This window comes from Nothoprocta perdicaria, unplaced genomic scaffold, assembly GCF_003342845.1.
Source record: "Nothoprocta perdicaria isolate Ctin4 unplaced genomic scaffold, notPer1 scaffold_51, whole genome shotgun sequence".
Taxonomy (NCBI): Eukaryota; Metazoa; Chordata; class Aves; order Tinamiformes; family Tinamidae; genus Nothoprocta; species Nothoprocta perdicaria.
The window spans coordinates 348,816-364,271 of NW_020455766.1; the positions used below are offsets into that span (position 1 = coordinate 348,816).

At 39.7% G+C, this 15,456-nt stretch overlaps 1 protein-coding gene across 2 annotated transcripts; it reads left to right on the top strand.

Annotated features, from left to right (window-relative positions):
- Positions 1 to 208: 208 nt before the first annotated feature.
- Positions 209 to 10,497, top strand: FBXO28 (F-box protein 28). Of its 2 annotated transcripts, none has more exons than XM_026048082.1 (5): positions 209 to 227; positions 3,739 to 3,848; positions 4,622 to 4,760; positions 7,109 to 7,304; positions 9,190 to 9,587. In XM_026048082.1, exons 2-5 carry the CDS (start codon positions 3,751 to 3,753, stop codon positions 9,582 to 9,584), a joined length of 828 nt encoding a protein of 275 aa, XP_025903867.1. In that variant the 5' UTR covers positions 209 to 227; positions 3,739 to 3,750; the 3' UTR covers positions 9,585 to 9,587. The 2 variants fall into 2 exon arrangements, with proteins under 2 accessions (XP_025903867.1, XP_025903865.1); XM_026048080.1 differs by lacking the exon at positions 209 to 227 and adding an exon at positions 3,476 to 3,663 and having other exon boundaries at positions 9,190 to 10,497.
- Positions 10,498 to 15,456: the final 4,959 nt, after the last annotated feature.

Sequence of the window (15,456 nt, forward strand, 5' to 3'; positions counted from 1 at the left end):
TGTCACTAAAGGACGAAGCAAAGAATATTTCCTGCTTACGATGACTGCTGCCAGGMAAGGCAAGACCATGGCCGCCTCCCTGCACTAAGAAGCTCTTGCTGCACGTCCCTGAGCATAAGGGATGGGGAATGGTCCCTGCTATTCCCGATGCTACTGCATTGAAAGGCATAAATGAAGCAGCTGACGGGTTAAGCAGAGAAGTAGATCTAAACTACTTAACTAAACAAGTAGGTATCCAGGATGCAATCATGCCTGAAGTTAGGCCTTAATGCACGTCTTGCGCTCTCACACCTTTGTTCACATAAAGTGAATGGGAGGAAAGCAGCAGCATTTGGCTCTATGCCCTTTCAAATACTTGCTGTGTCCACTTCTTCTCTAATGTTACCATTAAGAGAAACACAGTAAAAAAAGAAAACTCCAAAGATCTGTAGCATTCTGACCAGGCTACAGGCTAGCCTGCTTKGTGATAAGGAAGTTAGCACACCATCCAGCTTTCAAAGGCTTCTTTTGCTCTGCTTTTTTTCTAATGATTATGAGTGACACTGTTTCACTGGTTTTTTTGATTTTTTTTGCTATGTTTTTGTGGCTACACAGTCCTCTTGAGTTCACTAATTTATTGGAAGACAGAAGAAAAAGTAATTTGAGGAAAGCACATAATAAAAGATTATTTAAAGTACTGTAAATCTGAGGAGAAAAATATCTTTCAGTTTCTTCTATGGGAAACATATTGTGGATAAGAGAATGGCTGTACACTTTCCTTCATGTTTTACCATTGCCCTGGAACAAGTCATTTCACTCATTTATGCCTTATTTGTGTTACACTGTGGTCATTTAATTATGCCTCTAACTCCCTGGCTATAAAACGTAATTGAAACCACTTTCTCTAAAGCATTTTAAATTCCACTGATAAATACTAGGATGTAACTTTTTTTTTCTTATGAAAATACGCTGACATCTGTGCTTGGAAGAAACGCTCTTCATTTTGAGACACAACATCTGAAAATGCTGAGTAACGCTGACTCTAGTGAAGGCTTCTGGTTTAAAGATTGGTTTGGAGCTTGGATTGCAGTAGTGGTAATGTAGCTGTAAACTTGTGCCAGTTGGCTTAAAACAGTAKAACAAACTGGAGCTGTTTTAAAATTACTCTTGAAGATACAGTTAGGCGAGAGGGTGAGAGCTGGATACTTTCGGAGTGGGTAGTAACAAAATCCTTATGTTGCAGTTTCTGTTCAGTCACATACCTGGGCCTGGAAATGCATTTCCATTCAGGCTGTTACCCCAGCAAGGATAATTAGGCCCAAATAATCCATAACTGCTTCCGTGTACTCTCTGAAGATAAGTTTGTGTACAGCAAACTTGCATTTTTTCTTTCTCTTGCCTTCAGACCATGAAAAAAACCTGATATCCTTTGGATGGGACAGTTCTAATCTTCCTGCAGTTTCAGCAAATTTGGATTTACGGGCCCTCTTATTTTAAGGTTTCTTATCATATATATCTTACCTTCTGCCTTGACACTGGCCAGCTGTTTGTAAAGCCTGGAAGAAATAACACCTGCTTGATGAAAGGGAAGCTGTCAGACCTCTGGGAGATTTTCATTTGAATCTGTTTGCAAATGAAATGGAAAATTTGTTCTTTTTTAGAAACTGTTAGATGATATAGTCACCATCATAAACAACTTTAATTGTGCTCTGTATGTCATCTTGGAATAACTTTCTAACAGAGGAATTTGAACACTGTTCTGGCTGGACTTGACATTTGAGGAAACTTGAGCCATATTGGCTTTGTGGCTACAGTAAGAAAAGATATGCAAAAAGTGGCAGGTAWAACCATGAATAATTTGTTGACTTGTTCATTAGAGGTCCACTAAGATAGCTAGAATCGAAACCGTCTTGGACTAATAACAAGTACTTTTRAGTGTGGTAATGGTGCCCTGTGTATGAGTGCTGACTGTGCAACCTAATGCAAATACGTTGTTCTTGTGGCTTGAGGTGCCATTTCGTTTTAAATGATGTCATCAGGAACCAGATGAGAATTAAGGGATGACTGGTAAAATATGCTGTAGACGGGCACTTTTGGGTTTTGGTGCTCCCTGTGGTCACTTTAGCATTGATTCTAGATTGATTGTTGATGCAAACGTGGGTCATGTCCAGAAATTGAAGTAAAGAATTCTTAACTTCTTTCAAGCAGTTGCTGAGAAGCTTAACCAAAAGAGCCAGATTAGAAAATGCAGTGTTTAAAAACTGGCTGCAGTTTATTGAGAGCAGCTTTGCGGGAGGGTTTCAACGCCCTGGAAGGAACTTTCTGCCACCAGGTGTCAGTATAAGCTTAATTATAGTCGCTCCTTTCATYGCTTTGCTTTGCTCCAAAAATGCATCTAGGTTTATTTTTCTTTTGTGCTGAGTAAGTGCATAGTTAACCACAGCCTTCATGCAGGTACCAGTGTGAGTTCAAAGCTCCTTTATTATTAGAACTGAAATAGGCTGTTAAATTTTAGGTTGTTAAGGCTGTTGCTGAAGAACCAGCATGATTTTTTCCTGCCCTGGAAATAATTTAATGGATTTTAGGGAATGGGGGAGGGAGGTGGGTTGCTGTAGCTAGCCCAATGGATTGTCTGTCGTAATGCAGAGTATCTACTGCAAAGGAGCAGCCAGACTGACAGCAGCCACTTACGGGTCTGATGAGATGGGCCTGTTTGAGGAGGGCTGTTGCTGCCCCACAGAAGTTATGCTGTGACTGCAGAAAGACTTGCAGAAAGTAGATCATCTTCAAGGGGTGACTTCTCTGTAAAAAAAAAACAGTAATTGCAGGGTTTTCAAGGAAAGGTCAGCCTCTTCCTTGAGCTATAGAGCTACATAGTCTTCCAAGTTATGAAATGAGTTAGTGAGTGGAGGGGGAGAAGTGTCTGTGCAAAAAAAGTAAAGAAGCCATTGGAAAGTGTGAGCATGTTGCAAGTAGTCTGTACTCTAGAACAAAAAGAAACAATAATTAAAAAGGATGGAGTTGGTTCAGTAAGTTCTTGCCTCTTCAGAACTGCTAATTGCAAGTTCTTTACTACACATTGACTTTGTCTTATCACTAGTTACTTTGTGAAGGTCTAAATTTAACAGCTTATTATTCCTTCTGTGGCTATTTACAGCCTTTTTTCCTAAAGCTGTGCAAAAAAAATGAGGTTATYGGTATCTAACATAGCAAATAAAGGACCCATTAGAGGAGAAAAGACATTTTATAAGAAAAGCAATCTTATTTCCCTTGCACTTTATGTTTTTAATGTTAATTCTTGCTGTCTTTAAAAAAGTAAACCTTAAATATTGAACTGAAATCACTGTAATTTTCTGTTTGTAGGATTTATTTTGGGGACAACAAATTACTAACTTGACTAGAATTATTCTGGAGGCCCAGGCACCCAGGTGGCTGCAACTGCTGTTAAAATCAGGGAGGAATTTTACCAGCTTCTATGCGGATGGAATTTACCTTCCTCTCAAGCAGTAGCAGGAGATGAGTTTTGAGCTTTACAGAACATAGCTGTTCTGTTTTGGATTTTTTTGACCRCTGATATGGTCAGAAATTTTTTGACCACTGTGATGTGTTATGCGGAAATACAATTTCTCCTCAAAAAGGAGGAAGAACTGCTGCTACTTAAGGGAATTTTGTACTGCTCAGCAAGTATGGTTTAGATAACAGTAAAAATGACTTTTAGCCTTATTTGAGACCTCATTTATTCTTTTTACTTATGTGCAGGTTTGTAAACGCATGGATTTGGTTTGCCAGCGAATGTTAAATCAAGGATTTCTGAAAGTGGAAAGATACCACAACTTGTGTCAAAAGCAAGTTAAAGCTCAGCTTCCAAGGTATGTACAAAATAAAACTGCAGTTAAACTTTAATCAGTTAGAATTATCTTAAGCATAATACTGAAAAGGAATCTCTTGCTGACTAACCCAGCTATACATCCTAAAGATTTGAATTCTATCTATTTTCATTTTGTTTTCCAAAAGCACCTAAGATGTAGTTACAAAATAATGGTATAGATKAGTGTAATTTTAGTACATCTGGAGCTGGAATTTTGGAAAGTGCCTCTGGTATTTTAAATAGGGAACAGAGAGGTCTTGTATTACTCAACTCTTCTGGAATGGATAAATGCCATTCCTTTTCAAGACAGGCTGCCTTCACTGATGACTTACCTAAAATTCTGCTTAAAATAGCAACAGTAGTAACGATTAAAGGGGGAAAGAGGAGGGGTGTTGACAAGCGAGCATTATAGGGAGCTAGGGGGTCATCCTAAAGTAGTATCTTTAATATATTTATTTGTGTCAATTGTGTTGGAGTACTAATTGTAGGAATATGCGACCATAAAATCTTTATATTGCTAGTGCAAGCTTGTTTATGTATAGTGTCCTAAATTACGTATATACGGATCCCATAAAACTTGTCATTATTTAGGGAACAAATTTTGTTTAAGGAAATACACTGCACTGTTACAACTTTTCCATAATGACATAGCTAATTGAAGTGGTTACATTTTCAAACTTCAAAAGGCTTTTGAGAATGAAATTGAGTGATTGTTGCAGTTATATTTTGTTGACTCACTGTTAAATTGGTGTCACTTAATGGTCTGTCTCCTAGGCGGGAGTCGGAGAGGAGGAATCATTCATTAGCTCGTCATGCAGACATCCTTGCTGCTGTAGAAACAAGACTCTCCCTATTAAATATGACTTTCATGAAGTATGTGGATTCCAATCTCTGTTGCTTCATACCTGGAAAGGTAAAATATAAACTGYATTATGCAAACTTGTATCTCTGTGCTTTTTTTACAAAAAAAAAAAAAAAAAGTTAGGCCTTAGGGAAACTTGTCTTGCCTAAAAAAAGTAGAAATAATCGGGAGCAGTATGTTGGATACTTACAAACACACAAGCCGAAACTCTGCTATGAAAGGCAACATGAAATGAATGGACTATATCTAAATATTGATTCCTGAACTTGATTTCTGTTTCCCCTTAGGCTTTTGATGTTTGACTTGCAAAATGTGCAGAGGGATATTTAGGTCATAAGCCCAAATTGTAATTGTACAAAACAGCCAGAGGCCAGGTCAGTGGAAGATGTAATAGTTCAGGCTATGCACAACACTAAGGACTTGATGCATTAGGAAGACTTTAATTTGAATTAAGACTTTATTTGAATTCAACTATATAGGATTTGTAAACACTGTTTATTATTAATATGAATGGTGTATTTTTGTGCTACATGAAAATAGTTTTGCTAATGTTATTACTACTGGACAACCTGAGATATTTCAGAATACTAGGCCAACATAAAATAGAAATTATCTAAGCGAGATGTGTGTCACAGCTATCAGTGTTTTATAGCTGTGAGACAGAGATGTAGAGGAGGATTGACACAATCCTGACCTGAGGAAGACCGGGACAGCTCAGGCACAAGCCTGTGAACATTAGATTATTGATCTCTTTTCCTATGAGATTTGGATATGTGGATATTCATTTTTTCCTGGAAATAYACCTGAATTGCCACGGAGATGAACTGAAAACAAATCTCTTTGATTCAGATGAATAGCAGATAGTTCTTCCTTTAGTATAGTAGGGATAGGCTGTCAGCATGAAATATAAGATTTAAGATAAACTTACCTTAAAAATGCTGCCTTAATTTTTTATTTTATTTTATTTTTTTTTTAGGAGTGGAGATAAGGTAGTTGTCAAGCTAGACCTTGGGTGTGCAGGAATTGGGCRAGCGAGCTTGCCAGGCATTTTCCTTTGGAGAACTGGGGCACAAGGAGCTTTATTTATTTGTACTCAAATCTAACAGCTGGAAAGATTTTATTTTCCTCTTCACTTAGTATACTAGTTTGGTAGCACTGCTGTTCTCAGCATAGTCATGAGCTCCTTAGTTTTTGGTCAGGCAAATTCCAGACACTCTATTTATGTGCAGTGTATGGCTTCCCTCGCCTGCCCTGCTCCCCTCAGTAAACCTTCATTTGAATGAAGCTGCTACAGAAATTTCAGGATGTGAATTGATGTTARAATATATGAATCCTGATTTGACTTTCAGCATACTGTGTAAGGTTTCCTGGTCAATAACAAAATGCTGCTTAATATTTTTTGTTGATGATAGTAGGGRAATACCATGAGGATAAAATTTTTAAGAAGTTATAACATGGAAAAGATTAGTGAAGACTCTTGTATGCTTGCTAGCTGATGAAACACTTTGGTCCTAAGTCTAACTCTTGCAACTTTTCATCTAGACTTCTTTTACTCAAATACAAGGTGCACTTGTGTGATTGCTAGTTCCTGAAGTCTTTGTTTTTCCAGTAGGCTTTTCAGCCATTACTAATTTGATACAAAAGAAAAATCAATAATTAAGTCAGTAATTTCTATATGGGGACACCAGCACTCTTATTTTGAGCTGTTCAGACTATAGTTTATAATTAGCAGGGCTCTGTATTTCTCCTGAAAAAGGGGTTTGTTTCTAAGCCTGTTAGGTGGTCTGCCAATTGTGGATTCCTATTTCATAATTAATGTATTTTGGATCTAATCTGGATTTGCAGCATTTTAGGTGCATGCAAGTGAACTCGAGTATTATATTTGCAGCTCTTCAGACTGGCATGCTAATGCTTGCTGTTCCATTCACATGTTATATATGTCTCGTGATGGGCTGGGGAATGACTGCGCTGCAGACATGGTTAGTGTGGCTTTCAGTATCTGCTTCAGGTTCTCCAGAAAGAAATGTGTATGTTTTACTRCATATAGATTGTATAATACAGAATTCAAGTATGGCTGTAGTAAAACAAATATTCCGTATGAGTATCTTGCACATGAGTATCTTGCACACTGAGCAGTAGTTCGGGAGTTTGAAGAGAATTGCTGTGATGCATCAAGTCAATGTTTTCTCTAACGTATGAAAAATTGTATTTCTGCTTCTACAAAGTACAGCTTTTCATTTCAAATAGCTGATGCAAAACTAAAATACAGAGTAATAYGGAAGAGTAATGCTTGTGTGGTAGAAGCCCCTAACTACACCAACACATTAGCTTCTGGAGAGATCTGAAATAATTTTGTCTTCCCTTTATCAGAAAATCCTAATATTTATTAAATATTTTAGGTAATCGATGAAATTTATCGTGTGCTAAGGTATGTAAACTCTACAAGAGCTCCTCAGAGAGCCCATGAAGTTCTTCAAGAACTAAGGGACATTTCTTCCATGGCTATGGAATATTTTGATGAGAAGATTGTTCCAATACTGAAAAGAAAGCTGCCTGGGTCAGATGTATCAGGACGTCTCATAGGAGCTGCCCCAGGTATTAATTCCAACATACAGTTAATTTTTTTTCTTTAAAAACTCATAGCACATCTTTTTAAAGCTCCCTCTTTTACATATGAGCTTCATCACATACATACTGATGATACTTATTTCTTAAGATTGTTAAATGAAATTTGTTTGCCTTGAGATTTAAGGAGGCTTTGTATTACCCAAAGAATGGTCACTTGAATGTATGTTATAATTATGCATCATGTGTATTCATTCAACAAACGCTTTTGTGCCACCAATGAATGAGACTTTATCATTGCACTTGGTTGACATTTGGCACATGAGATGACAGATCAAGATGACTTTTATTTTTAGTACAGTCAGCAAATTAATTAGCCTAAGCTGCTGTAGTGCACAGAGAGCGGGAACATACTTGGATGTGCTTTTTTACTTTCCTGGGGCCCTCGTGTTGTCATTAGCAAGCTAAACACTTGTGGGGAATATGGAAAAGGCAGTTAAAATAACAGTCTACAAGTAAACAATTAAGTTGGTTCTTTGTATAAACCTGTTGGTTTCTGTAATTTGTGTTAACCAAACTCTGGATGGTTACCGTGCGCGCGCGTGTGCACACACACACACACATCTATATCTATATATATATAAATATATATAATTTTATAATATATATAATAATTACATATATATATTATTTATATATATATATAAATAAGGGCCAACCTTCTTTTCACACACTATTGGAGAACCTTAGATTGTGAAATAAGCTCTCACAAGAATAATTTCTCAAACAAAATGGTGGGACTAGCAATAGTAGCTGCTTGATGTTGCTGATACGCCCTAGCCATCCTTTTAGTTCTAAGTGTATATATTGTTTCTTAATTATAGCCTCTTCGTTATACCTCAGTTCCACTCTGTCTCTTGGGTGAGGAACTGTTGCCCAAAACCATGGATGATCAACTTAGGAAGCCCAAGGTTTATATGGCATAGAAATCTGTCTTGTGCTGAGGGAAGAATTCTAATAGCAACTGTCTTAGTGTCAGATAGCTGTAGATATGCAGGTATCTGAAAGGAAAAAAAGAGAGAAGGGTGATTGTTCAAGATTCTTCTAGATTATTCATTCTTCATGGTGCTTAACAGCTGCATCTTACTTGCACTACATCTTATGACAGAAAAAGAGAGTGAAATGATATAGAAGATATTATTCTCACTGATTCACAGCAGTTCTACTGCATTCCTAAGCTCAAGCTGCAGGACTCCAAACATGGTTTTAGGACCCAAGAAGAATAAGGACAGACTGTTTAAAAGAGCAGGGAAAACAAATTATAAACAAATTATATTCATATTATAAAAATTATAAAAATTATTAAATTATGCGAATTATATTATATTATATTATATTATATTATATTATATTATATTATATTATATTATATTATATTATATTATATTATATTATATTATATTATATTATATAAACAAAACCTTTCTGAACTCTATGTTAAACTGAACTATCTTGTCAAGCCCCAAAACACAAACTGTGTACAACTGACAGCAGAGTTGTACTCTTATATTGAAATGTATTACATTATATTTATATATTCCGTAATATAACCACATTGGAGTTTCTTAACATCTGTGACATTAAGTCTAGCTGACAACATAATCTCTCCCCATAAACTTTGATAGAGCAAAAAGGGGCTTTACATGCAGAAAATGGAAGATGAGCTATTTTTCAGCCAACTGAAAATCCAAGTAATTTCAGTTAAATTAGTTGCCCTGAAATACCATATGCTCTTGTYATATAGCTACTTGCAGCCGGTATTCAGATGATGTTTGGGGAGCAGGATGAACAAGAGATGAAAACTAGGACATAATGGCTTAAAGATACAGGGAATAAATTGCTGTTTTCTCTGAAGTTCCAGGGCCTTCTGCAGCACTAACAACAATGCAGCTCTTCTCCAAGCAAAACCCTTCGAGACAGGAGGTGACCAAACTCCARCAGCAAGTGAAGACAAACGGCGCCGGGGTGACGATGCTGAGGCGGGAAATCTCGGAGCTTCGCACCAAAGTGCAGGAGCAACAGAAACAACTCCAAGACCAAGATCAGAAACTGCTAGAGCAAACCCAAATCATAGGCGAACAGAATGCCCGGTTGGCTGAGCTCGAGCGCAAACTGCGAGAGGTGATGGAGAGCGCAGTAGGAAATTCCTCAGGTTCTGGCTCAAACGAAGAATCTCCTAGAAAACGGAGGAAGGCAGCTGAATCTGTAGACTGTCCTAGGAAATCTAAACGCCTTCGAAACAGGAAATAACTTAGGCTGCTGGCTCTTCAAAATACAACTTAGACTTGAACAGTCATTTTCCTTCATCGAGGCTTTTCCCCTGCTTTCTGTCTCGGTGGGCCTAATTCACAAGATCTTTAAGATTTGCAATAAATATGTACTAACCTGACCTGCTCTATCATGTTTTGAAGGGTTAATTTTTTTTTTTCTCCTGTGCAGATGTGTTTAAACCTATTTGTGTTTATGCATATATTCACATAAAATCTTAAATCCTGTCTTAACTGACAAGAAAGTTAAGCTTACAAACAGATGTCCTGTTCACTTGAAGAAAAGACCCACTTTTTAAATCTTGTTTGAGAGAACTTGACCTTTTTTGTTACAAGTGACCTTGTCTGGAATGTCTGAAAAGTAGTTAATACTTTTTTGGGATCTATGTAATGAGTAAAACTGACTTCTTAAGCTATGGTATTGGCTATATATTTTTGTAAACAAGGCAGGGCCTTCTGTCCAGACTTTACATGCACACCCCCTCGCTGTAGGTCTTGGGAGCCATATTCTGCGTTTGCATGGATAGGTGCATGTACTGCTTAGCCTGCTGAAAGCACTTGCCTGAAGTTGATCTCTACTCTGGTGGGGAGTAGAGACCTGTAGAGCAAATCTGTGTTCCTCAGCCCTCACTTAGCATCTGCTTCCAGCACAACTGCTTCCCTGCGGTGAGGTGCTCTTGCGGGGCTAGGTGCAGGAGGCTTTGGAGCCAGGCTCTCTGCCACTGTCGCTGCCTGTACATTGCAGGTGCTGTTAGCCAAAGCTTGGGAATGGAGCGGCTGCCTGTGTCTCACTTGGATTCACAGGCCAACATCAATAAGTGTTAAACTGTCCCTGCAGTAACTGCGCTGGGTGGGACAACTTTTGAATGAGATGCTGTATTATGGAAAAACTTAAACTATTTTGTGTGTATGTGTCGGGGGGGGGGGGGGGGATGTGTGGAGATTTCTCTGTAATACTGACGACAATATTCTAGCTTTCCTTATCCTAAACGGTAAATCACATCAGACAAAGCTTTAATTTCTTTTGCACTTCTGTTTTGAGCTTGTAACTGGAAAAGCATGTCTTGCACTGTTCAGTCTCTCTGGTCACTTTAACAACCTCAGAGTTGTGTACAGTGATTCTTTTTTTTCCCCCCGTCTGTATATTTTTGGAACCTTATACAAATGCCATTGTCYTTGTTTTGTTTTAATGTACTAAACTGTGTAGCTTTATTGTTTGACTTATGTTTCTTTTTTTAATCAGCTGTTGCTTTGGGTTTAGGTGGTAYGGAATTCAACTTGTTGTGGCACTAAAATGTGCAAATGCTACAGGTGTAGCTGTTTAAAATATTACAAATATTCCAGTGAGTTAAAGTGCAACTATCTCATGTTTTGTATAGCTCTCAGCATAACATAGTGGTTGTATTTGTCACCAAACCAATCAGGACTTACCAGGTAAAATGTTCTAGACCCTTGGGAAAACTGACATTTTTCCTGAAATTTAAGCTTCAAGTTTTAATTCTAAAACGTGCTAGTTCACATCAGAGGCAACACTACAAAATATCATTGCTAATGTCTGTTTTTTGTCAGACAATTTTAAAATCAACTTGTTTGTTAGTTTAAGTCTTTTTAAAAGCCATGTTTCTTTTTAAGCAAAGCATCAGCAAATGATTAAAGGTTATCTGGGACAAAGTTAAAGCTCCTAAAGGACCATATGCTGTTACTGATCTTGCATAGTTGTTTKTTTTGTTTTTGCTTTTTTACTGTTACAGACATCTTGAATATAGATGTCAGCTGTGCAGTTAAAAACACTTGCATGTGCCTTCATTCTTTAAAAAAATAATTTTGACTGAGTGTAAGCATGATGACAGCATGATAGCTGTAATTCACTTGCACCAGATAATACACAACACATTCATTTAGCAGGCCTATTACTTTAACAGATATTTGTGGTTAAATACTTGTATGAGTAAAAACCGGTGAAGTACATTTACTGAAAAGGTTTATTCATACATCTCTAAAATCTTTAACTTCTTAATTTCTAGCAGATGCAAACACCTTTCTCCCTCCCCACTATACAAACAGTTGTTCTTAGGTTAATGCTACTCTTAGGGGTAGCACTGACCTGTGTTGGTGAATCCCGGGCTCTGTGTATGTTGGGGTGAAGAGCAAAATAGCCTGTTGGGATGGGAAACGTTCCTGAGGAGCAGTGCCAAGCTGGAACCTCCCCCACAAGGAAGTTGTGTGTGCTGCAAGTTAGCAGGTGTGACCTGACCCTCTGCATGCTGCCACGTTCAGTACAACTGCACCAGGCCCACGAAGCTTAACAGGGAGTGGGGAGGGCTCAAGCTTGAGAAAAGCCAGGTACCCAGCCGAGCTACATGACATCCTGGGGAGGCCTCGGTCATCAGCTGGCCCGTCCTGGAGGCCCTTGAGACAAGAGTCTGCGTTACCAGAAAATAGCTGCAATGTTATCTTTTGACATTGTATCGTGCCTAAACTGAAGAGGCTGCATTTTGCAGTTTGACAAACAGGCTGAAGTAAAGCTAAATCACTTCTGAATTGATATGTTTCTATGCAAGTTTACACTGCTTAGTATTCCAACACTGAAAAGTACAGTGGTAATTAGGCTGTTTAAGGAAGTACCTCAAACTAGTGAGACTAAAATGTAGCTTTTACAGTTACACCAAAAAAAAAAAAAAAAGTATTTACAAACAGCTATCAGTGGTGATGTTCAGTTTTTGTACATGTATCAAGGGCTAAAACTAACCAGCTCAGAGTTGAAAGACAAAGTGATAGTACAGACACGACCTGCCTTCTGTAGTTATTATCTTACGTAGGTTAAAACTGTGTTTCTAATACTGAAACTGATGTTCTTATGTAGTTTCTTTTTCTAAAATGACTTTCTTCACAAAATGTTTTTGTTACATAACAGGCTCTGCTTTTCTGCTTTATTTTTTTTTCTTTATTTTCAAAGTCTGTAAAAATCCTAAGTCTCTAGGGTATCTAATAAGTATGGTAACACTAATGAAGACACTAAATGCTGYGCAGTGGTACTTTTTTAGAGGGCAAGGCTGTTGACCATCACCTCTCCCCAAATTCAGCAGCTTGTGATTTTTGCATGAGTGAATGCAAACGCAGCGTGCAGCACTTGTGAGCAGGCAAACCATGCAATGAGTGGAGGCCCTGCAGCGAGAAAGGTTCCCTGCTCAGCAAGGGAAGTCTCAGACTGAAAAACAGATAGAAACCATCTGTTTCTATAAGTGAAACAGTGGTAGACCTTAAATATCTGCTACTAGCAGCACGCCATGTGAACCTCACTGTAAAAGTTCATGTCTTCACATAATTTCTTGAAAGGCAAGACTGTACTGAACAGAACCTTAGTCGCCCCTACTGAGATCTTCTAACACTGGAGTATAGGTAAGCACTGAGACTGTGTAAACTATTTTCAGCACCCAGGGCCTCCTGAAAATAGGATGGCTTAGGATGCAGTCACAGCTGTCTGCAGTCAGGGAGAGAAAGAGTTTCTTGGTGCTGYTGCTGGTTTTAAGAAAGTAATGTGGAATTAACAGTGAAAGAACATTCTCAGATTCAGCAGCAAGTTGTTGCGGCGCTTTGTGGCGGTGTGTGCGAGTGTGCGCTGGGGGCTACTCTGCGAACCTGTCCCGCGCTGCCTTGGCCCTACCTGGAGCGACTGGTCTGCAGCGCGTGCTCCGGGCGCCTCCGGGGCTGCGCTCCGCTTCCCAACCCGTGCAGCAGCCTGGCACGTGCRGTCACGCCGAGCTCCGGGATCCGCCGGTCCTCTGGAGGGAGAACAGCAGACACAACAATGGCTCACTTGCTGAAGGCATGAAAACTCCGCACGCGTTAGACAAACTGCCTCAACCATGAAGACTCCGTGATTAAATAGCAACAACGAACTTACCTGCGCCAGTTCCCCTTGGGCAATTGCATTTCCCCAAACCTTCCCGGTTAATATTTTCCTCGGTCGTTTAAGCCTTGTTTGGCTGATATGGGATATTTAGTTTCTAAATTTGGAATCTTTTGTTGAATTGCCATGCTGGGACTTGTGATTGTTTACAGACATGCAGCGGCAGTGCAGGAAATCTGCCTCTGCACTGAAGGTCCGAGGCCCTTCCTCCAGCGCCGCTGGGGAGCAGCCGCACCGCTCCTGGCAGCAGAGGCACCCGCGCTGCGGGCAGCATCACACCGATGCAGGGGAAGGTCTGTGGTGCACTGGTGGCTAGCAGTGCTGATATCTGAGCTATGACAGCAGGGAAACAATTTCAGAAACTTAATGTGCAGTGTTCAGAGTGAGGYTGAGTGAAGCACTTGTGGTCCTGGCAACTTTTCACACAGCTCCTGCACTGCTACAGAAAAATAAAAGAAACCCCCAAGCACTTCCTGGTTTATTGTGAAACCATCACTGCACAACAAATAACTGAAGCTCCCTTGCAAGGAGAAAATGCCTTGGTGAAATTTGAACATCTGTTTTACCTCCGAGTGAGGTAATAYTTGGAATCCTATGCTGCACCTGCCCACAAAAAGTACAAAATTCAGAGTGTGACTAAGCAGGGAAAAACTGTGAATAGTCTTATTTTCCATGTATTCTCTACCTGCTCCCTTTTTACTAGTAATCCCTTCCTAATGTGCATAATTAAAAATGCATGCAAACAAAAATATTACCAAACTGTTATGTTTTATCATTCCTGTGCTTTGTCCATTATTTTACATTTTCAAGGTGGGGACTGTATTTTGTTTGTGTTTGCACAATTTTACATACGGCTTTTGGCAACTAGTATATATAAGCCTTTTATTATTAATAAATTTTAAGTGATTCATCATGACCCTTGAGATATTTGTCTTATTTTAATTTGATAAGGCATAGCTCTGGGATTTTTTTTCTATTGTTTTTGACACTATTATGGATATATTTTCATTTGAGYGGCTTTATGAAAAACTAACATCCCACGCATTCAACTTCTACATAAAATAATCTTTGTAATTGAAATGCTCACAGGAAATACTGTATGAAAATAGATGTAGGAAAGGTGGCAGAGGAGATTGCCAAGTTTTGAAAATATCTTATCACAAGAAGTGGAACAAAAAGACCTTGGTGTAGGGGCTTTCAATAGTGGTTAAATATCTTCAGGCAGTCTATAAAGAAACAGTATTTTGGCTGAATGATTGCTAGTCCTTGCACCCACATCATTTACTTTTGGGGAGGGAAAAAAAGGAGTATTTTTAGCAGAGCCACTATATTCGATTCCTGCAACACCTTGATTCTATTTTCRGTCTTCTTTCTTAAGAAAGGGGCCACGCGAGGCTGCACTGCCTGCCCAGGTACCGCCAACGACCTTGGAACGCGCTGTGCAGGCAGGGGGAAGGGGTGCAAATCTTGGAGCTGGTTAAGCGCCCACAAGCCTCCCTGCAGGCAGCGGCCCGGCGGCAGCGCGGGATCCAGTCGGGATTTTCACTGCGGAAAAGGCCGGCAGGATCCAGTGCGGAAGATCCCGGTCTGCCCCGGCTGCGATCCCTTGGATGTGCAGCTCCAGGCCTGCTGTGACATGCAGCTCTTCCCGTTGGAAAGCTGTCAGTGCTGGGTGGAGGAGGGCAGGAAACACAGCTATGGAAGTAGCTTAGGCGAAAAATTTAATTTGTAAGGCTTCATCAGGCCAGTTTCTTGTAGGACTGTTGCATCCTGCATCACTGGAAGAAACAGACGGTGAAGGAGGCTTTCCACAGAGGAGGCTTTCCGCTACGCGCTGGGGCCGGAGCGGAGCAGCGCGAGGAGCGCGAGCTGAGACTGCTCTCCAGCTGGTCACAGYCCAATTCGTCCTTGTCGGACACCGGCGCGGCCGGCCCGGGGCGGCGGC